The sequence below is a fragment of the Poecilia reticulata genome, chromosome 2 (assembly GCF_904066995.2).
Source record: "Poecilia reticulata chromosome 2, P_reticulata-male-v2, whole genome shotgun sequence".
In the NCBI taxonomy this organism is placed as follows: domain Eukaryota; kingdom Metazoa; phylum Chordata; class Actinopteri; order Cyprinodontiformes; family Poeciliidae; genus Poecilia; species Poecilia reticulata.
Window position 1 is genome coordinate 25,355,636 of NC_088831.1, and position 23,682 is coordinate 25,379,317.

The 23,682-nt window shown below is 37.9% G+C and overlaps 2 protein-coding genes across 2 annotated transcripts in view; one reads left to right on the forward strand and one right to left on the reverse strand.

The window, feature by feature from the left end:
- Positions 1-20,592, reverse strand: part of cmss1 (cms1 ribosomal small subunit homolog) — a 33,701-nt gene extending 13,109 nt beyond the window's left edge. The window contains exon 1 of the mRNA XM_008434074.3: positions 20,450-20,592. Coding sequence (XP_008432296.1) covers positions 20,450-20,489 — 40 coding nt within the window. The 5' untranslated portion in view covers positions 20,490-20,592. The remainder of the gene's footprint in view (positions 1-20,449) is intronic.
- LOC103479560 (filamin A-interacting protein 1-like) lies at positions 12,116-17,567 on the forward strand. Its single transcript, XM_008434061.3, has 2 exons — positions 12,116-12,441; positions 14,888-17,567. Exon 2 carries the CDS (start codon positions 15,144-15,146, stop codon positions 17,337-17,339), a length of 2,196 nt encoding a protein of 731 aa, XP_008432283.2. The 5' UTR covers positions 12,116-12,441; positions 14,888-15,143; the 3' UTR covers positions 17,340-17,567.
- Positions 20,593-23,682: the final 3,090 nt, after the last annotated feature.

A 23,682-nucleotide genomic window follows, 5' to 3' on the forward strand; every position in this document is an offset into this window, starting at 1 on the left:
GCCGACAGGACATAAAAAGGATCAATCAAGTCATTTCAGGAAGCAACTGATTGTGTCTGTTTTCGACAAATAGTCTCTGATTCTGTTTTTAAAGCTGTTGAGCTCATACATAACCTGAAGCAGTAATGACACTGGAGAAGCTAATTATTTTGTTTACACAGAACAACACGGGCAAGTAATGGTACCTATATTGTTTCTGCAATATAAACATGTGACAATAAGCGTAGGCACAATCTTTCAACTGTTCTGCTCTCAGAGAAGTGCAGTAATAATTTAGGCCTCGGTTCTGAAATCATTTGTAGTTTAGCCAAAGTGTTCAAAAATCAGAAAGCAGATTTAATTACCAAAGGTTTGTCTCAGATTTGCTAAAAAACCTCTTGACGATCCAAGGCTTTTGGGAAAATATTCCATGGGCTATTGAGGCCTTTTAGGAAATGGGTGTCCTGTCACATTTGAAGTAAAAGTTAAAGCAGTTCAGAAAAACAACATTATATCTGCAATATGGTGGTCAGTGTGATGGTCCAGTGATTTGCTGTTTTAAGACAATCAAAATTAATGGAAGGATAATTTCTACTCAAGATTTTGAAGTCATTACTTCACATAAAAAATGAAACAAAGGATTTGGAGTGGCCTAGTCAAACTCTGCACTTAAATCCAACCGAGATGCTGTGGCATTTTCTTAATCATGGCCATCCAAAGTTTAAATACCTCCCACGTGTGAAACAATTCTGCAAAGTGTGAGCTACAATTCCTCCCTAGTGAAGAAACCAATTACCAGTCAATACAAACACTTAATGGTGTTTCTGCAAAGGATAGTAAAAGCAATTGATATCAGCTCAAATATTCCTTTTGGTGCATAGCTAGTATTGATCATACATATATTTGTACAGTTAATGCTAGTTATTTTAGTGTATGATGGTCAGACACCATTATTTGATATACTGATTTCCATTGCAATAAAAGTTGAAGTGTGCATCTGATTTATACAATTATTCTCTAATTCCTCCCTGTTTAAGTAAAAAAAAAAAATCCATTGCCTTCTCTTTGCGAAAGATTGATCTGTGCAGTTTAATCCCCAACGTTAGATTGGAACACCAGCTTCCACGTGTTAGAGCAAAGCCAATGCTGGCTGGCACAGTGTGATAGGAGCTCTAGAGGAGGTTGCACAGCAGGTGCTAATCAGAGATACAAGGCTGTGTAAATAACCCAAAGCTTTTAAGCTTTTACTAGAATTACATGAGGAAAACCCTTGACAACACAGGGTAGCCAATGTAAGGAGGGCTTATATTTCTGGTGTGATCAAAAATGCACATTTCTTAGGTTTAAGCAAAACATGAACTGGAACACGAAGGACTGCATGGTATAATTTGAAAGATTGTTCTTCTTTATGCACACATTTCTTGTGCACAATTCATTAACACTGAAAATAGGCCATCATTGTGGTCTTTTACCATCCAACATGTATTAATATTCTAAAAGAAATTATGAATGAAAGTGTTTTGGAGAAAATATGAAACTACGAAAAGGTTTCTTGTCACAAGTCTCCATATAAAGCTTAGTTATATCCTTGAATGTAACCCTATGATGATGTAATGCACATGTATCCCTACCAGTAAATCTTAGAATAAACATCGAAGTTTAAATATAGTCGCACAAAAAGTGCTATTCATTTTAAGCGTGCTTTTAATGGGGTCCTGGTCGACAAAAAAAGAAAGAAAAAAAAAAGCCTCCCTCAGAACAACAACTTACATCATTGCAAAACCATGTGGACCATGTTTCATGACAATACTCTCAACCAAATGTTTGCAGTGTTTCTTTCCACAATTATGGCTACAATTTGATTTATAGACTTGTTAATGCAATAAAGGAAAGACCACCAACAATGCTTAGGCCACACAAAACAAGCATCCCAACAGGGCTATTACAAAAGAGGACTATGCAAGTGTCAAACATAAACTTACCAGACGGTATTACATTACCTCATACTATAGACGTGTTTATTTTAGTGCTCTTGTTTTAGTGTAGCTAAAGCAAAACCAGCATAGCACTCCTAAAGACGGAAATTCACTAATGTTGAGTTTAAACTATTTAGGGATAAAGTTTCAAATGTTTGACAGCGTTTATTTAAAACAAACTAACAAGAAGTTGGTTCCTCTTACATTTGTCTAAATACATGGAATCAATATAGAATAATTTTTCACTTCGTTAAAACATAATGGAGTCATTTAATGTTCATATCACTCATACAGTGAAGGTTATGCGACACAAATGCCTGTATTTCAATCAATTGTCAGGGTATTCTATTCTAAATGGACCAACGATTATCAGGGATTCCTGTAGAACTGATGGTAGCAAAATGAACACATATAAAATCAATTTAAATTCTTAAAAAGCCATGATAATTGTGCAACTACTCTGTCAATCTCCATTATCAACCAGAGTAACATTGATGTAAGCTCCTTTAACAAACCAAACTGTCTCCCCATTGATTTGCAAAGTCCCCAAAGGTGAAGAACGTACCTAAAAAATGTCTGTCAGATCCTGTCTATGTAAAAAGCAAAACAAAAAAAAACCTATAGATGCATCAAAATACATTAAAACATTAAGGTAAAGTTGTTTTAGTAAGTGAAAATTCAGAATGCATTTCAAGTATTTGTTTCTGTTAACTTCATTTCTTTATGCACTTGCCACCATCCGCTTATTCAGAAGCGGGTCGCAGTCTCAGCAGAGACGCTTAGACTTCCCTCTTCCCAGTCACTATCTCCAGGTCCGCAGGTGAAGTCAGAGGCATTCCCGGGTCTGCTGAGAGGCATATTATTGGGTAGGTACTGGGCATTTTCCCTTATAGACATGCCAGAAACAACCCAAAAAACAGGTTTCTAGGCAGCATCCAGAAAAAATGCCTGAGTCAGCTCAGCTGATTCCTTTCAATGTGAAAGAGTAGTGGCTCCTGGTTGACTGAGCTCCTTGCCTTATGAGAACTTCCCTCCTGGGAACTTTCAGCCACCCGAGAGAAGAAGCTGAATTCGGCCGCTTGTATCTGGGATCTTGTTCATGACCCAAACTTCATGACCGTAGGTGAGGGTAGGAACATAGACTGACCGGTAAATTGAGAACCTTAAATTTTGGCTCTGCTCTGCACCAATCCGTCTATCGATCTTCCAGTCCATTCTCACTTGTGAACAAAACCCTGAGATACTTGAGCTCCTTCACTTAAGGGAAGAACTTCCCTCCAAGCTAGAGAGGGCGAGATGACCTTTACCTGTCAAGAACCTTGGTCTCTGACCATTTCCGTCATTAATATAAATTTTAGCTTGCAACCAATGAAAAGCCTAAATTCAACTTTTTTGAAAACTGGACAATAACTGCAGAGTGATATGGAGGTGATCAGTCTTAGGTTCAGGTTAAATCTTAAAGAAGAAAGTGGAAGCAGCTTACTTTGATAGTGATGGTGGCTTTCAGCTCAATCTCATTGTTGAGTCTGATGCATCTCCCCTTCCTCTTTACAATACTTTATGGATCATATATGTGCTTTAGGTCCAGTTGGTTTGCTGACCAATCTACAACGATAAGTGGGGAGAAGCAAAGTCCTACTGAAAAATAAAATTAGCATCTCCATAAAGCTCGTCAACAAAGGAAAGCATAAAGTGCTCAAATTTCCTGGTCGACAGCTGCGCTGACTTTCAGCTTGTTAATCCCCACTGAGACAACAGCAGTAAATGACAGGGCATCCCTAGTCATCACTGACTGGAAACTTCACACTGGACCTAAAACAATGAGGATTCTGTGACCCCCACCCTTCCTCCTGGAATCTTGAATCCTAAAATTATACAAAACTTACTTTCATCTAAGAGAGGAGCAACAGTTCAGTCCTCCTCTTTAGCCCAGGTGAGATACTAATGACATATTTTGTTGTCTGTGGTGGCTCTTGAAGCTCTGACTCCAGCTGCTGTCCACACCTTCAAAATCTTATCCAAGCTTTTGAATGGCCTTTACATCCCGATCCTCTCAAGGCTGTACATGTTTCACTTTTACAGACACCCTCCTTTGAGTATATCTGATGAAGGAGCTAGTGGCACAAATCTTGCTTTTGGTTTGCAGAGTTTCTACTTGACATGTCTGTTCTCACCTTGATTAAAGAAACTCAGGGTTGCTCCTTAGGCTAGGTAAATGCAAGTATAGGTTACATATGTGAAGAGAACTCAAAAGTATAAACCATATTTTTGTTTCATTCTGAAAATTTAACATGCAGCTAAAACATGTAACAGACCACAAAATAAAACATGTTATAAAACATTGATGAACAGCTAAGAAACAGCAGGCACTCTTGGCCAGGAGCTTAAACAAATGCAGTAAAACTGAAGAGAGAAAAAAAATGACCTCATCCTTTGCTAATATGAATCTGGATGCCTTCTTGGATGAACTCAGAAAGTTGGCTGCTAGACATCTGTTTATCTGATGAAATTTGCTTCAATTACACACATGTCTCGCGCAAACACACACGCACGCACGCACACCCAGCATCCCGCAAATCTGGAATCAAATATTTCATTTCTTTCAGACTAATAGTTGTTGCTGCAAAGGCGCAGAGAGTAAATGAGCCTCGCTCAAATGAATGCCAGGCACAGACAGGCCTATTCATTTCAGTAACACTAACTGTTATGACAAGAGGCTGTCTGACCACTAGTTAGTCCATAACTCGTAGAAGTCACACAATAACCACTTAATGCTTGGCTTTGTTCAACCTCACTGGTCACTGGGACACAATCTTCTTGTTGCCAAATGACACCGTCAGTAGTTCCTTATTTTCCAGTTCTTCTAATTTGGTAACAGCAGCAAAAATGTTCATTTCAATGAAGTGTATTCTAAAAATATTACATTTCAGTGACCTGCTACCTCTCCATGCAGGTTCCTAAATACATTTTAAAAAATCGAAGCATGCAAGGCAACAGCGAGAAGTGTGAGGATAGCTACTCAAGAAAAAACAAGTCTTGTTTTCTTTCAAAGTACTCTAAAAAGACAGATTCAAGTAGGATGGTTCACTCATTTTTCAGTTCATGTTATATATTCTGGGGGGAAAAAAAACATTCTGTAACTGCTGCCATCTCAAAGTAATGTAATAATGTAATGAAATCTGTTGTTCTCCTCACACCAAGCCAGAGATGAGGTAACCGCTGTTTTGAAATCAGAGAAGACAGATTAGGTTTTCCTTGGGGCCCCACTATGGACTCAGCAGAAAGGGGATGGTGCTCTGCCCCCTGCAGAGAGACTCCCTCCTGGCCCAGCAGGACCACTTACAGGATGTTCACAATAAAATCAATTGCTGAGGTACCCGCAGCCAGTCGTGTGAAACAAGGCACCATATGGAGTGAATAATCAAATCTAATGAGATGAATATATTACAGACTGACAAAAGAGCATATAGTGAAGTTGCATTACTGCACACATTTGTTAGTTTGCTCTACAGGTATTTCACCCAGTTGATCTCTCATCACTATAGATAGATATGTACAGCTAGACTACTTGAATTTTGTTATTTCTTTAAAACAAATTGAGAAAATGTTGCATGTACATTAAACAGTTGAAAGTACACAGTAAGTGTTACATTGTTATTCTTATATTATCATGGCCAATTTCAGATTAGCAACTTTTTAAAGCTCTGACCTTCTGATAACTATATTAGCCAATTTTGTTTTCTCTTTAAAGAATCATGCAAAATATAAAAGTGAAAGTATCTTAGTAATAAATAACTTGCCTCACATATCGCTCAAAATTAAGCCACCTTATATACCGAATCGCCAGTCATTGTGACGTCCATTTTTCCAATATCATAATCTTAAAGGAGTGTTTGGTATTGAATAATATCCTATTCACTCATTTCCTGATATTATGCAATCATACTGAAAATCTACAAATACATCATTATCCAGCAGATTTGAAAATAAAATGCAACAAAAAAAAAAATCTTCTACACAAGACAGATTACAGATCACTATTTTTTTCCTTTCTGCACAAACATTGATCTCATCAAAATATATTACTTTTTCCCCCCCAACAAGATCTCTTAAAAATAAATAATTTGAGAAGATAAAGCTCTGATAAATAGTAAGTAGCCGCTAAATACACCTGGACAACTTTATAAATACTATCCTTGAGAAGACATGCAATGCACCAATACATAGAAAATGTTTGGTTTTGGTGGGAATGACCAGGAGAATCTGCCTTCAAAGCTGATTTGATTTGCCTGATTTCACCAATCATGACCTCAGCAGCAACTGAATTCATTAAATCTTGTACTATTGAGGGAAGATACTCTATAGTCTTATCACAAATGTTGCTGTTTGACTGTTTTTTTTTTCATCTAAAGGTGAGTTGAGTTTGTGCTGGTGGAGGCTTAGCCCAATCAATATGGCAAGTAGTGGGGTTCATGAAAACTAATGGTGAAAAAGCTTGAGAAGCTTTGCAGATCACTATGAGGCCCGACTGGAGAAGAAGAGGAACTACACAGATTTCATCTGAGAGAACAATGGCCTGACTACACTGTTGGAGCAGGACAGACAGAGGTTTGTGCATGAAATGCAAAAAAGAAAAAAAAAAAAATCAAATATGTACCCGAGCAAAGACAATATTTATGTCATATGCTTCCCACAGAATTAATAGACTTTAGTGAGCCATGGCTTGTAGAAAAATCCATCCATTATTATCTGAATTATCTGAGGATTTTAGGAGTGGATGTAGGATTTAAAAGTTTGCACAATGAAACAAGCCAAAGCTAAGCTCAGTGATGTGCACGTCTGTAGGATTAGATTCTTTTCATTCAGTAAAGATGGTCATGGTTGAGTGATGGGAGGCTTTTAGCAGTGGTATCTCTGCAAGACAGCGAATGTGACCTCAAGACAGAGCTTATATCTACCCCACTCAGGCACAGTCCATTAAACCCTGGACTTGGTTACACACTGCGGTCAGTCTGGCAAAGCGCTCCCTTGTAAACACACAAACATCCACTCATGCAATTACATGCATAACCTAAATTGCCGCTCTCCTACGCTATTTAATAACACCACACAGTGCATACTTCGGCCTTAATCCAAACTGGAAAATGGACTGAGGGTTTTTTGGTGAGCAGAAATTATCTGCTATCTAAATACAGAGCATATTTAGAGGTAGCCCGAAGTATACGTCCAGGTCCAACAAGATTCTGATTACTGGACCTCCTAAGCTAATTAAAAAAACGGGCCAACAACGGGGAAGTTTGGTTGAAGGTTCTGGTTTGCTTCGGCCCATCTACTACCCGAGTCTCCTCTGTAATCTACGCATGTAGAGGCTGGACCCGCGCTGGGCTTGAAGCCTTGGACGGAGACTTGTTGTCTGCAAACGTGTGCCAAACTGAAAAAGCTTTTCTGATCCACCGCAGCCACACATGCAATTAAGGGCTTGAAATAGCCATGCTTGTAGAGTGATTAAGTTCACCAGAATTCTGTCTTTTTAAATAGAATGTGGAAACCTAACATGCACAACAAAATATACAAGTGCTTCAGTTTGGCCCAATAAAGGGTAATGCATAAGACAATGAGTCTGTCTTTCCACAGTGTTTTGAGGTTTTATGTGACAGACTGACACAAAACAGTACATAGTTGTGAAATGGAAGGAAAATAAAACGTTTTCAAAGTTATATTGTAAATACTAGTTTGAAAGGTATGTTAACACATCCAAGTCAATACTTTGTAAAAAACCCCTTCTGGGGTATGTCGTCATTGCAGCAGCCTTTTCAGGAACTATGGTAGTTTTCTCTCCTTTGCGTTTCTACTGCAGGAATCAGGACCGAATCAGACAAAAGCGAGTAGTAATCTACCCCCGAACAAAGACCCTGTTAAGGAGGTAGAACTTCTTGGATCAACCCTGAACTAAACATGGATTTTTGTAGTGGGAGGATACCAAATATTTATCACTGGCTGAAAATCCCCAGCATGTTATTTCAGTCATCTCCTCCTCTGCGTTTCTCTTCTGAAATTCTGCATTTGTATACTGAAAACCAGTGTTTTAAAAAGAACCAAAGAAAGAAATCTCACTTCATTAAATCACTTTCAAGCATTTACACATATTCTAAAATGAGTAACTCTTCTGTTTTATTTCTCCACAGCAGCAGCCTTGCTAGGTGCCATGTGCAAAACAGATGACCCATTTCAGCTGCAAAATATACGCTCCATTCCCTTCACACATTACAGTCACTTTATTCAACAGTATCCCTTTTGCGTGTCAGAGGACGATTACATCCGCGCATCACAATGCCAGTGCAGCGCTGTGGTTGCTCCAGCCTCATCTATCAGAGTCTTCTCTAAACCAGTGTGTTTCTGAGCAATAACCACAAACACATATGCTCGACATGCAAAACACATCTCTGCCCCGATCCGTTCAGAAAAGCTTTGAATCATCTCCTCCTCCGAGGCATTATCCAGCTCCCACAAAGCTCTTTTAAATCAGTCAAGTTTTCACCTCCCTTTTGATGTGGCTTTCTAATCAATGCATCCCCTTGGCTTGCTACAGATGTACGATGTTAAATGCATACATTCATAAAACATAAAAACAAACCAAAGTCATTTGGTCCTTAAAGCAGCCGGGACTTGGGGTAGAATCAAATTTACATTAACATCCATAAAGCAAGTATGAAAAAGAAGCAATTATTTCCAGTTAACTTAGTATTAAATAAGTATTAAATATTTACATTAACATCCATAAAGCAAGTATGAAAAAGAAGCAATTATTTCCAGTTAACTTAGTATTAAATAGTATTAAATATTAACTTAGTATCAAAATAAACCAGAAATCCATTAACATGCGAATAGCTAGAAACTGGGGACTTTGAGAAAAAACAAATAAAACAAAAAAAAACCTTAGATGTGATCCAGTGAAGTTGCAACAATTAGTTGCAGCTCTCACAAAGCTAAAAAGCATCTTGGTAAAGTTTGGGTCCAGAGGACGACAGCCAGATGCTTAAACCCAACACAAGCATAACAGATGACTAAGAATATTCTTGTTTGGATAAACAGAGGAAATTAAACATTTACTGGTTCTTTCTCATTCTACAGTAAACTTTACTGTGTCTCAGAGAGACACACAGCTGCTCTATATATCACACACACTACAGCTCACACGTGCCAGGAAACATGAACAACATTTTCTATAAGAGATTGGCAGAGCTTCAAATTACAGCAGATCAAAACATTTTCTCAGGGTTCTCTTGCAAAAAGACACTTTAAATTTCTATGGGATTTTCCTGATAAAATAAAACGTTAAATTAATAAAAATAAAATCATCATTCACTAGCAATACTAAACATAAGGTCAGTTCACTTATGGTATAAATTTTAAAGAGGTATTTTAGCCGTCTTCCACAAGATGTTTCCTAGCAACCACGCACGTGTTCATATCCACTCAAGGTAGATTCAATAATCTCAACTTCTTAAGGAAATGTGTTCATGAAAAACTGAACAGTATATAGACACTTTATTTTTATTGCAATATTATAATATGAAATATCAATTATAAAAAGAACAGCCTGGACTGGAAAACCTGCCAGTTGTACAAGAACCAGGCATTCAGGCTCTTTATGCCAGTAATATATTTGATGATGCTCCTTTAATGCAGAATGTTCCAGGAAGCTTTAAGAAGCTCTGATGTGCAATGGTTAAACACCTGGATACAAATTGTGAATTAAAAAAAAATCTTTTATTAGATCCTCATTCTTTCTTATAGCCAAATTGGAGAAAGCATTGACCTGAAAGCCTTTGATATGCACCTTAATTAATTAACAGAAGCAAAAAAAAGGATATCAAGCTGAGCCGCTTCTTTTTGTTGCAGCCGTAGTACGTCATTTTTATGAAGCAACACAATAGTCACTGAACAACTAGAGAGACTGAGATCTCCAGAACAAGAGGTTGTGATTAAAAAAATAAATAAATAAATCAACCATTAACCAGATAAACCGTTTTAAATCATTAACCAGATAAAAGCAGGACCTTCAGCAGGAGTCCTCCACTCAGAAATGGAATATTACAAATCACTATTTAAGAGTATTTTTTATTATTATTATTATTTAGACAGGTTTATACTTCTTTGTGATAAAGGACAAGTGGTGCAAATGTCAGCCCTAGATCTACATGAAAGGGATCTATAAAGATCATGAAAAAGTGCAAAGAATGAGGATATCTCTTTCACTTTCCTTAACAAGAGATATCAATATTTCACCACCCTCCTCAAGAGCTTTTCTTTGTAGAGAAATTTCAAACACCAAGTCAAAGGAAAATGTTTAATTTAGTCACCAGTTGGACAAAAGGAGTGATCTTGTTTTATGTTCGTTGGGTTAGTGTAGGAATAATTCTGTCTGAGCATGCAAACATGCAGTTGCATGCATCTGAAAGTGATGAGCTCCATAAAAGCAGAGGAAGAGCAAATACATGCAATCGAAGCAGCTAACAAGCTGCCACAGTTGCCTTGAATTAATTAAAGGATTAAGGGGGAAACCAGCCATTCTAAGAATACTAACCTCACATCAGTCTGTTACATAACTAGTTAATTAGACACCAAGGCAGAAGCAGAAGCTTCACAAATAAAAAGCAAAAAAAAAAACAAATGCTGAACAGCAACTAGACAAGGGGTGGCTACCAGTAAATCAAGTTCAAGCTCCTGATAAAATTTTCCATCGTGCCAAGCAAATAGATTGAAGTCTTTTAGAAAAGAAAGCAGTAATCAGAATGTTCTCTGGCTTTATCAAGTGCAACAGAGTAAAATTACCAGCCAAAAAGTAAGATGATAATGTAGGAAATTTTACTGCTTTTTCCCCCACTCCTAATAAAAAAAAAACTTATTGCAGTCATATCAGTACACACAATATGTGTACAAATGCACAATATTGCTGCTTGTAGCTTACAAACTGTAACTTCTTGTAGTAAACTGACGCACCATGTGACAACAGGTGAGGGTGGTGTGGCACTGCATTAATCAACTCAATAAAGCTAATAATAAAAAAAAGAACCTTAATTTTTTTTGGCATCTCATCACAAGAATCTATAAAAAATATATAAGACTCAACATTGTGGTTGTTTTGAAAATATAACTTTTTGAAACTTTGGCATACCTTGACACCAGTATTAAACATCTGTTTAGTAGAGTCACACTTTGTAAAGACAAAGAAGGGGATAAACCTTTTAAGAAATCTTAAAAGAATGTGTGTTTTGTAAATCAGCAATTGCAACATAACCCTGGGACAAACACGGGCCTCTGAGTGCTCGACAAACAAAAAGAAAATATAGTTCCCAGAGATGGCTTACACAACTATGTGTCTTCAGAAGGAAAAATGATCAGCTCTATGATGAAGTGTTTCTCCAACTGAACTTTCTGGACTCTCCTCAAACGAGCAAGATTATTACAAGTCAATTATAATTTTTTGGATTCTTGTTGGGACAGAGAGGACTTTGAGGTTGTGGGAGTAATGAGAGCATAATCACTCCCTCTTTGCTCCACGAAGAACCCAAATTTGCCTTATGCCACAAAGAAAATGTTTCATCCAACAAACTGCAACAACAAAGGCAAGGGGAAAAAATATCAGAAGTTGGGATTTACAAAAACGAGAAAGTCCAAGACTTAAAAGCAACGGCAAAAATGGGATAAAGAATATGACAAACACTGAGCTGAAGAAAAGTTTGAGAAAGAGAAGACAGAGAACAAACATATGGATGTAATTGAGAGTCGATGAAGTGCTGATGTCATCTTCCAGTCAGGTTATCAGGCCCTAGGCAAAGCTGCACAACTCAGAAAACATGCCTCTCTTCTCCAAACATGAGAGTTCGGCATAAATACACAACATGATACAATCCACATGCTTCTACATGAGCGACAGTAGGGGCTGACGCTTAACGCAGCATTCTTTAGGTGTTTGCCATCTCTAATCTGTAAACAGAAGGCGTTATCCTCTCAAATGCTAACTGTGCTTAAAGATTTTCGTTGCATGTGCATACACACAAGCCCATTCTGTCCTTCCCATTAGCCTCTTTGGCATGACTGTACAATGACCTCATCTGCATTGGGCTGAAGTCCAGAGAAAACACACACGCTCACTCACGCACACGCGCGCGCACACACACACACACACACACACACACACACACACACACACACACACACACACACACACACACACACACACACACACACACACACACACACACACACACACACACACACACACAGAGCTCTAGAGCTTGTGCAGTCCCATATAAGGACATGCTGATGATGTAATGGGCGCCACAGACTTACTGCGAGTGAGAGTCAGTTTGCAGAGAACTTCTCATAATGTTTGGTTTTCCGGATGGAATGTCCACATCACCGGGAAAACAGCCTTTTCCAGGGATTTTAAAGACGGAAAAAGAACGACTTCTTTGTGCAGGTATGAAACTAGACACATTAATGCAACAAAAAACATGCAAACTTTCATTGGACTCAGCTGTTCCTTAAAAAACTGCTATATTTGTAAGATAGTTTAAGATCAACTGCTGACAAGTAAATAACTGCAAAGATTTGATAAGGACTCTTTTACAAAGCCACGCTAATCAAAGCGTCCAACAGAATATGAATTTTCCGATTGAAGTTAAGCTGTTACTGAACTATATCTTAACACTTTAGAGGATGTAAATGTTCTGCTTGAGCATTTTTGCAGCCAACTAACATGCCAAATTACACCTAAGAGAAACTTTAGTGAGGGTTCAGGTATGCAGCTAGCTAATAAAAACATTTGTGCCGTCCTTTCTGACCAGCCCTGCATTTCATTTAGCAGAGACATTCTACTCTTAGCTAAAACGTCTCATATTTTCAGAACACATGGCTGACTGAGATTTTTCCAAACTATAAGCAATAGCAGAGTTTTGTAGTTTTTTTTTAAACAAAAAGAAAAAAGTAGAACTAAATACCAACACTTTGTGGAGCTTTAGAATGCAACACCGGTAGCAAATGGACAAACACAGTGAGTTTTAAATATGGGTAATTGTTCTCTGTATTTATTTTTTAAAACTTTCTGGTTCTATTCCAAGTTCAATTCTGGGTTGCATCCAGGGAAATGTTGAGGACTGACATCTATTGATGAGAAGTAGCCAATTTGTAATTACTTCAAGAACAACGGGGAATTCCTGCCTCTCCAAGCTGCAAGTTTGGTAACGTTCGAGGTGCACAGAGGGAGGGCGACTGGCTGCAGCGCTGCGGGTACTTGAGAAGAGAACTTCTTAATTAACTAACACTCCCTACTAAGGGACCATCTGCCATGAAAGTCAGAAGATCTTACAGATTACATGCTCACTAGAGAGAAATACCCCAAAATAAAGAGACATGCTGAGGTAACCCCATGTTGCATGTATTATAGAAAAAAACATCATGGATGATGTCGTTGAGTATTTGTACAGTTTTTATACAACAGCAAATTGTAACAGAATGATGCAATATATCAGGCCAAAAAGGTAACTATGACCAAACTAGTCAAAGCTAAGAGTTATGTGATGAAAACATGAACAAATTAGCCTCACGTGGGTATAAGATTTTCTCCGATATGATAGTGAATATGCCACAGACGGCATATACACAAAGCATTGTAAAACAAATGGGTAATACTATCTAGCTGCTGCTAAAACAATTACATTTATAATAACATTTATTCGATATTTTTTAATTTTATTCACCGACTTAAGCAAAATTAAAAATAAACTTCTAAATTCTGTAGTAGTTTTAAGGACTTATTGCACAGAATAGAGCTTCTTTCACAAGTATAACAAGTTAATACCAGCTGGCAGTTGGGTTGTCTGTGCTAGTAGCCACCCTCCAGTCAGCTGCTTGTGGCTGGTCAGTTGTAACTCTCCAACAGTGTTACTTCAATAAGAATAATGGATAGTTTTCATTTAGTTTCCACACCGTGTTTTTTTTTGTTTTCCACATTTGGACATATTTCCAAACAGATAAAATTGTCTTTCTTGTAGCTTACACAACAGAAAAAAGCAGTGGTCTGTTGTCAGGCAGCTGACTAGCAATGCCTAGCAACAGCTAGGAGAGCAAAAGTGCTGGAATGCCGTTTTAAAACTGTAGTTGGAAAGATTGACATGTCTGTTTTATCCACCACACATGTTCCAGTGATGAACTGTATTAGCTCTTTGTGGCCCACCAAAGCGAGCTCTGGCCCTTAAGAAACTGGAGCCCAGACATAAAACCTGCTTTTGTCAGGGTCTTTAGGGACAGCAGTCAATCAAAACTGTGTGAGCACCATTTTTAAAAATTCCGTTTCTGGTTTCCTTTTCAATCTGTCTAATGAAAAAAAAGGAAGATAAAAGTAAAAACACCGCTCCAGCCATAATTTTGTCAGATTTGCATTAGAATGACAAAAGCTGTCTCTAACTGTCTCTGTGCTCAGAGTTGATTTCATAATCTTTTAATATAACCAAGTAGCATTAATAAACCTTGTTCTAAAAACTGTTTAACTCCCATTTTCCAGCTGCTGCAATAAATATTAGTATAGTTCAACTGCCGTCATGCACCACAGCCTTTCACAAAAACTACAAAAAAACAAGATATTTATACTGTGTTTTATGTTCAATTCTATGTATTGGATTAAATGTAATACGTATGCCACAGATCACATTATAACTCAATAGGTCATTTTTAAGCTTCTTTTTGAAAAGAAAGCAATTAGATCATGGTTTGCATTTTTGTTAAAAGTATTTGTGGTTATACCATGATACAGTGGGATTTTCACCTAAGGTTTTTACAGGAAGGTCATTTTATATTGCTATACATCTTACCTTGATACTGATAACTGCTCTAAAGCCTGTCTGAAATTCATATTTTTACCTCTACAGACTCAAGCTCTCTTTGAAAGAAGATACTGCAAAATCGAGAGAAAAATGAACGAGCAATCTCAACTGTAAAAGAGGAGTTAACCAACCTGAAGGATTTTACCACAACATTTAATTGAGGTGGAAGAACAGAAGCGTACAATCAAGGATTTGACTGTCCCCATCATTCATATTGAGAAGGGGCTCCATCCACTGATCCACCCAGTGTAGAGGAACAGCTCACATTTCTGCAACTGCAGCGCTGCTTAACCAAGTTTCCATGACGGCCCCAAGCCTGTTAACAGAGGTGGAGGTGCTGAGGAAGAGGGTGGTGGAAATGGAAGGGAAGGACGAGGAGCTGATACGGATGGCAGACCAGTGTCGAGACCTTGACCGCAGACTAACAAACGAGACCAGGCACTGTCGTGGCTTAAAGTTTGAGGTGGATAAGCTCAATGGCAGAATCTGTGAAATGGAGAGGATGGAGGAAGCTTTGGGCAAAAGCAAACAGGACTGTACTATTCTGAAGAACAACTTGGAGAAAGAGAGAGAGTACAGCAAGATGATGTCTGGGGAACTTGATGTACTGAGAATTAGGGTGAGAGAGCTGGAGGCTGTTGAGGGTCGGCTAGAAACAAGTGAAATGATTGTTAGACAAGACCTGGGCAAGCTTCGAGCGCTGACTGCGGCTCTGGTGGAGGACAGAAAGAGTATGGCAGAGAAGCTCCGACAGGCAGAGGAAAAAGTGAGTAAGAAAGAGAGCAAGAAAAATGAGCAAGGTAATTTGGCAATGATGACAGAGAGGCTGAGAGAGGAAAGGCAGCTGGCACTAAGATCTAAGGCAGATTTAGAAGAGAAGATTAAGGACATTATGAAGGAAAAGGATGAGCTCAGAGACAGACTAAAAACAGAGGAGGAGAGGAACAGGGAGCTGCAGAGTAAAATAACCACAATGAAGAAAAAGTTAAACCTCTTTGAGAACAGGAAGGAAAAAGCAGAGAAGTACACAAGCAACACCAGCCATTTGTGCCAAACTGAGGACAACAAAGTTAAAGAGCTGACTAAAGAGCTTGATGAGCTGCAGAAGAGACTCCAGAACAAGGAGGTATTGGAGGCAGAACTGCTGAAAGTGGAGGAAGACTTAGAGGCCCTAGAAAGGAGGTTGAATGATGAAAGGAGACGGTCACAAGTTTTAACAGAGGAGCTAGAGGAGGCAAAGAAGGAGCTTTCCAGCTACAAGCATGGAGAAAAAGAAGAGGTCAACAAGGAGCACCTTCTTCTTTGCCATCTTCAAAAAGAGCAAGTCAAATCCAGACTCCTAACTAGAGAAATAGATACCCTGAAGGAGAAACTCCAGCAGCTGATGGGGACGGAGGAGTCAATTTGCAAGGTTCAGATGGATCAGTCAACACTGCAGAAAAAACTGAGCCAGCAGGAAGCCAAGAACAACGAGCTGGCCCAGCAGATGGAGAAATTGACGAGTGAGCTCAACAGTTATAGACAAATCAAGAACTGGACGCCTGGAACCAATAACCACTTCTCAGATCTTCATCAGACCACCAAAGAAGTGCAAACTGATTCTGGAGAAAGCCTTATTTCAACTCGCAACATGCACATCGAGAGATTAAGTGAGGTAAACACCGACAAACATCTAAACCCAAATACCGAAGAAACAAATAGAAAAAGCACTCTTGTCAGCAGCATCGACAACTTAAACACTGCAAATAACAGCATGAACAGCCATCCAGAAGTGGATATGCAGCAAACAGTTAACGGAGAGGTGATGATGCTGACGCACACACCAGGGCAGCCCTTACAAATTAAAGTTACACCACATCACATGATCAGCACAGCCACGCTTGAGATTACCAGCCCTTCTGGAGACACCAGCACTGCCACCATTCCAACGAGTGGGGCCTCTCCAAAGCAGAGAATTACCATCATTCAGAGCTCGAGTTCACCTGTGGCTAATCCTAAGAGTCCATCTTCAAGTCCTGACCGAACCCTTTCCCCGGTCAATGGAACACCCATCTCTCGAGTGCTCAGTCCAAAATCATCCCGCTCTGCAACACCTGACAACAACTCACCCATTCAGATCGTCACGGTCAGGACATGTTCTCCTGAGCCAACAGACGCTGCAAATCCAGCCGTCTTCTGCAAGACTCCTGAGCGGTCCAACAGCTGGCAGCGACAAATGTCCAACAGTAGTGATACAAGTCCCAGTATCATTACAACGGAGGATAGCAAGATCCACATCCATCTGGGGAGCCCATATAGCCACCCTCTAAATGGTATGGGCCAAAGCATCCCGCCGGCTGTTGGGCCGTACTACCTTCGGCATGAGCAAAGGACTCAAGTAATTGCCAATGGATGTCACGTGAAAGGTGTTGGCAAGATCACAAGCAGCATCACCATCTCCCCTGCTAATGCTCATGCCTCACACTCAAACATCACCGTTAGTGGTCTTTATGATTAGCAGCAAAATGTAATTTAATACCTAAATGAGTATTTGTTTATTCTTATATAACCATCATAGCCTCCCACCAGTGCCTTTGTTAAACCCATTTACTGCTTCTTATAACCTTTAAAAATATCTTAATTGCTACTTGTACAACTGTCACTAACTAAATATGTAATGCATTTATTGTAATTGTTTGCTTCATTAACCATTATTTTCTGGCAAATTAAACTTTTTTTTCCCCCATTGCATTCACTTTGTGAGTATTTTTAGAGATAGTGGGATGCTCTTTAGTTTAATACAGAACAGTTACTGGGATCAAGGGTAAAAGGACTTTGAAAGGTTTCAGTTTTTGAAACAATTATTAATTGTAATGTTCCAAAAGTAAAAAAAAAACATTTAATTAAACATAAGGGAGCCCCAGAGTGACCACAATTTTCTGCAGTATTTTAAAGAACAGAGTAAGCCTCTCCCTCACCTGTTGCTATGCAATGCTGATCAACTGACTGAAAGAAACAAAACTTTGTTTTTTTATAACACTTTTTCATTAAATAGTACAAAAGGCTACCATATTGTGAGAATATTCTGTCTAATAAAGACAACAATAAATTGAGAATACCATCTAGAAATTTATTTCTTGATGAGACTTTCTAGCAAGATAATTTTTCAGGAATAATGTTCAAAGTAAGAACATTTTCGTTTTTGTATAAAAACACAACGCATCTATGTGAATTTGCCATCTTGATAGCAACTTAAAATTTAAGTTCCAAAACCGTGACGTTAAAAATAGAGAAAACATCAAAACAATTCAATAACATTTACTTTTATACAGACTAGAAAATCATTTCTTCTATCAAAACATGAATACACAATGCTGAAATGGGCCAGAAATAGAGGATCTGATCTCAGCCTTCAGCTTGAAATAAGTTTTAAAAAAACATGAGCTGGATCTGTCAATCTGGCATCTGTATTAATGTCATTTGATTCTTTCTACAACATTAAATCAGAAATAAAGCAACAAGCGTAAAATAACTGTATAGTCACATAAAAGGAGGTGAGTAGATGGACGATCAAAGTCCTGATTCATCAAAGGTTTATCATTATTAATTTAATTTAAACAGATTTAATTTATTTGCTCTAGTTGCAAGGTAATGACTTTTGAAAAGGAATTCAGCAGCATTTCCGGAAATTATGGTAACAGATTTAGAAGAAGTTAACTAGCCTGGTGTTTAGTTGGCAAGGATGAACGAGGTATCTGACTGTTCAGGGTATTGCCCGAAACTCATATGAAAATCTCTGTTATTATTAGTGTGAACATTTACCCACATGAAACAACAACATCAGACACATGGGGTATTGCAAATCTTTGCTTCATTCATGAAACTTCAAGGTCGATTGTGTGCTCTTACGACAGACTTCAGATCACATTTTCTGCCTTGTCAGTTTGCTGTCAGACTTACAGCATTTTGTTTCAAAGAGCACTGTCATATAAATATGGTTAAGAAAGGATGACAGTAAAGCTAATGGGTCACAGAAAGCATACATCTTTGATATCTTCCCTCATCCATTTGATAGCAAGGGCAGTGATGTATGTTTATACCAGGTCCAGTGGGAAAGGCAGCTATTCCTTAGTTAAAATGAAGCAATATTAGTTCATTACATGAAAGTATGCTTTCAAATGAAAAGCTGAACAAAGGTATGGCCATAATATTGTTAATGTCAGAAGCTATACCTGAATATTTTTGTTTTTAAGGGTTGCGACAAATAAAACAGAAAATGTGCTACAAACTATGTAATAGGGGTGGGTAGGTAAGCAGGTAACAGTATTAAATACAACAAAAAATTTTAGTTAAGAGTATTTCTTTGTGTTTTGCAATCGCAACACGCTAATGTCCAAATAAAAGTGCAAATTAAATGCTGAAAGGGAGGAAGTTCTAAGCTTTAATTAATTTACTGACATGAAAGACATGGAATTGACAGTACTTGACCTGTCAATCACTGATCAGAACCGATCAGGAGGAAACTGGTTGGATTTAATTTCTGACAACTGGTTTGTGCATCTTTAAAAAGGGAAGAAACGGCAACAGTTTCTACAACATGGAGGTATCTGGAACCCTGCCGATATTATATGGAAATGTTACCATGAAGAAAAAAAGAAAAGCTCAACAAAAATCTGACAGTAATATTGTTTACGAAGAAAGCTGCAGATATGTTTACTGGCATAAATCATGGAATTAAGTGGAAGAAAAAAAATCAATGAAATATTTTATCAAATGTCAATCATAAAAACTGGAAACATGGCAAAGATTTTGCTGTTTATGAGTACATACTGTTGTGTTTATATTGTTAAGAGCTTATAATATTAAAGACATTACATTTATGATCATACCTTGACTGGAGTAACTCTTTCCTGCATGTTCTGCTATTTTTCACCAAGTGTCTTGTTTTGGCAAGGATCATGTGTGACATTAATGTATCATATTAAACCATCTTGAATAAAAAAAACCTCTTCTTTCATTCGTTTCTCTTCTGGACTCATGTTTCTATATCTTCCTCACATCACAGCATCACCCAGCTGTCCAACACAATCGGGTCGATGTGTTGGACAAAAACTACATGGCTGCCATCTATTGGTATGCAGCGAGCTTGTGAGCTATGCAAGAAGTAGCCGCAGGGAACTTCCTTTGTTGACATATGAAGTTTAACATGTGAAGAGCAGAACCAGAGCACTAAAATCTGTGAGGAAAACACCCCAACTTGTTCATGAGAGCGGAGGACATGGGAACCGATATTAGAGAAGCCTCCGTAGTTTGCGTTAGCGTCATCTGTGAAAACGTAGAAGAAACACGTGTTTCGCACAACCTCTACTTAAAACCAGTTGAACTACCAACGTTCCTGAATAGTTTATCGCTGTAATTAGCAACATAAAACACACCTGTGCTCACTGTTTTCCACGTGTCGTCTAATTGCTTTATGTGCTCTTAGTAAAGCTACATTTAGCACTGTTAGCTAAGGCTAGCCACTGTAACAGATTTCACGTGACAGCATGAGCCAGCCGGGATATGCCACCACTGCTTGGACACATCATACCGTACGAATGAAGCGAAAAGTTGATGTGATGTTATTACCGTCATGGTTCCACCAGTCGTCACCTAAATCGTCTCCCATAATCTCGTGCTAGTGATGCTGCCAATCCGAATAAACCGCTAAGAACGCATGTCAGTGAGATGTTCATGGCAGCTCGGTCAAAACTGATGATGTGGCGTTTGAAAAAGAAAATCGCATAGTAAAAACGCTGTTTTGTAAATTACGATATAGATTTAGTGATTTTGATAGTAATACCATTGAACATGTAAAACAAATCACATTTGACATTCGATAGAATAACTCTTAATGAAGCGACCTTGGGGACAGTAAACGTTACATACGATTTTGCGTAAAACACCTCCTACGTAGAAAACAGTAATTTATGGTAGGCTCAAAAGTCTAACAGGAGAATAAAACGAACATGCATTAACTGGTGCAAATCTAAAACAAATAGCATTGTAAAAAGTTGACATGAAGAGCATAAGTTAAACACATTTAAAGCCTTGTATTTTGTTGTCAGTTGGTAAAGAACAGAAATAACCTTATTTATGTCTTTTTGCTTTTGAGAAATAAATACACTTTTGATTGATAATAATAATAATAATAATAATAATAATAATAATAATAATAATAATAATAATAATAATAATAATGGATTAATTCTGAACCTTTTTAATTTTTGTCAAATTTCAAATACAAATCTCACTTTTGTTGGGATTTTATGTAAAAGCAAAATAGCGCACAATTGTGAAACAGAGGTAGAATGGCACTTTAAAACAATGCTCATTCATAGACTGCATGTGACAACAATGAGAATGAGAAAAACATTAGAAAATAGGTTTACATCACAAGTGATACCATCATTGCAATATTTACCAATATTATTCCCATCCCAATATTTTTTTTTTTACTATCATTGTGCCTTTGGGGTAGGTCATAAAGCAATATTATAAGCTTTTAACATTCCATGAAGCACCTTTAAATCCATTATTCTGAAAGTAAAATATTATGGCATAAAGGCAAACCTACCGAGAGCTGCCTGTCTAATAATCAGAAAAGTATTTAGACTACAGTTGTTATTCTGCAATAGCTGCAGAGATTCACAGTTAAGCTGGAAGAATATGTCAACTGGACAATTACTAGTTCTGCATTCCACAAATCTGTCCATAACAGAAGAGTTACAGGATTCCTCTGTTCTTCTGTTGTTGAAAGACAACACTTTTGTATGTAACTCTGAACACATCATTCCCACTTTACAACACAATTATAGTAGTAACGCAGGATAATCCTGGAAGAAAAACCTGTTAGAAGTTGCAACAGATTTAACAACAGGGGTGGAGGTTTACCTTAAAAAAGGAACACCAACATTAAACATAAAGCAAGTGCTACAATCGAGTGGTTTGGTGAGGCTCAGACAACATCTGGACCAATTCAGATTCTGTTGCAAAACTTGGACAATGATGTTCACGTCCAGTTTTACTTTGAGAAGAAGAATAAACAAAAAGTGGTAGTAATATGGGAGTGTGTACTTCAGTGTGTTGATAGGGTTTCACATGTTTTAGCCAAATAGCCATAGACAGGCAGACAGATAGTCAGGTGGATGGTCATCAGTTAAATCAGATGAGGACATTTAAATTACACAGGTTTTGTTGTCAAGTGGATAATGGTGACAAGGAGGTAGTTTTAGTACATTGCATCATCAACATTTTGAAATACCAACAAAAATAAAAATCCACTGGTCATTGCCAGGGTGCTGAAAATGGGTCATCATTATATGCTTTAGCAGAATAATCATTCAAAGCAAATGGCCACATTACTATAAAAATGGGTCGCTAAACCAATATTCTCACTTAACATAACTCCTTAGAAAGAAAATCTGTGGGATGAGCCATAGAGAGGAAAATACTCCGAGCAATTTGACAAAAATTTCTCTTTGTTTGCTCCAAATTTGTGAAAAGTTAAAGGAGGAGAGAAGCTCTCCATGTTATTCCTGAGGCCTTTCTGTAGGGAAACACAGCAATAAATTTGCTCAATGTTAGCAGAATGTTTCTAATTTTAAGCCAATTTTTACATCCTCTGTTGTTGAGGTTTCGGCTGGAAGCTCCTTTTTCTTCCAACGCAGAAGTATGGGAGAAGAAAGGAGAAGTATTTGTTTGGTAGACTGCCCTCCATTCTGCAGCTGTATAGCTAGGAGGAGGGACATATCCCTCTGGTGTAATTGCACGTTTTTTTGTTTTTCTGCCGGAATAACGGGTTTCTGGTTGAAAGAGGGCATGAGATGTTTGATTAAAGCTTTATTGTAAAAAAAAAAAAAAAAAAAAAAAAAGGGAAGAGACTGATTACTGTAGAAATTACAAAGGGCTCAAAATGCTTCTTCGGCTAGTGTTGCCATGAAGATGGGAGGGGGAAAAAAACAAAGGAAGAGAGAAAGGAAGGATGTATTTTGCACAATGTGCTATGGTCTGCAAACTTTCAGGAAGGACAATGGACTCTAAATGGCAGCTTTGTTTGTAATTAAGAATCATTCCTGTAAGGCTCTGCCTCATTTGTCATTTTCTCTTCCCATTGTTTGGCCATGTATTCTGAAGACAAAAAAGTGCTGCAATAAGCACAAGGTTTTAACAGTCTTCAGAACAACTTTAAATGTAAAACTTAAAAAAAAATTCTATCAATTGTGTACAAAAAGATAAAGTCCATATTAAAAGAGCTAACATGCTTAATAATCATAGTTATTTGGCAAATCCTTTCTTCGGTCATCCAGAACAGTGCCTATCCGCTAAACATCATAAAATCTTCCCTCCTTCTGCTCTTGGTAATTTTTGGATTTAGAAGTTAATAACTGCTGCTGTTGTGCTCCTATGTAAAAAGAAAATGTCTTCATTCCTTAATAAGAGATAAAGATAGTTCCTTGGAAAATAAGTGTTTATCCTTCAAATTGATTTTGAAAAGGTCTGAGACTGCCATAAGATTGGATGAATTCAAGGCTCAAATGCAGCAAATGTGAAAAAAGTCCCACACGTAATGGTGCCGACAATGTGAATAAATAAATAAAAAGTGACTCCACCTCATTTTCTGTCACAGTTTGTCACAACATTGTTACTTATCTTATGTATTCTAACACTACAGGATTATTTCCACACATTGGCCTCTATTTGCATAATACTCTGTGTGCAACTGGTTTAAACTGATATAAACTGCCATAGGTGCAAATAAACAGTTGCTGCTGCAATTAACTGTTGATGTTAGGAATTTCCAATTTTCCAATCTGGAGTTT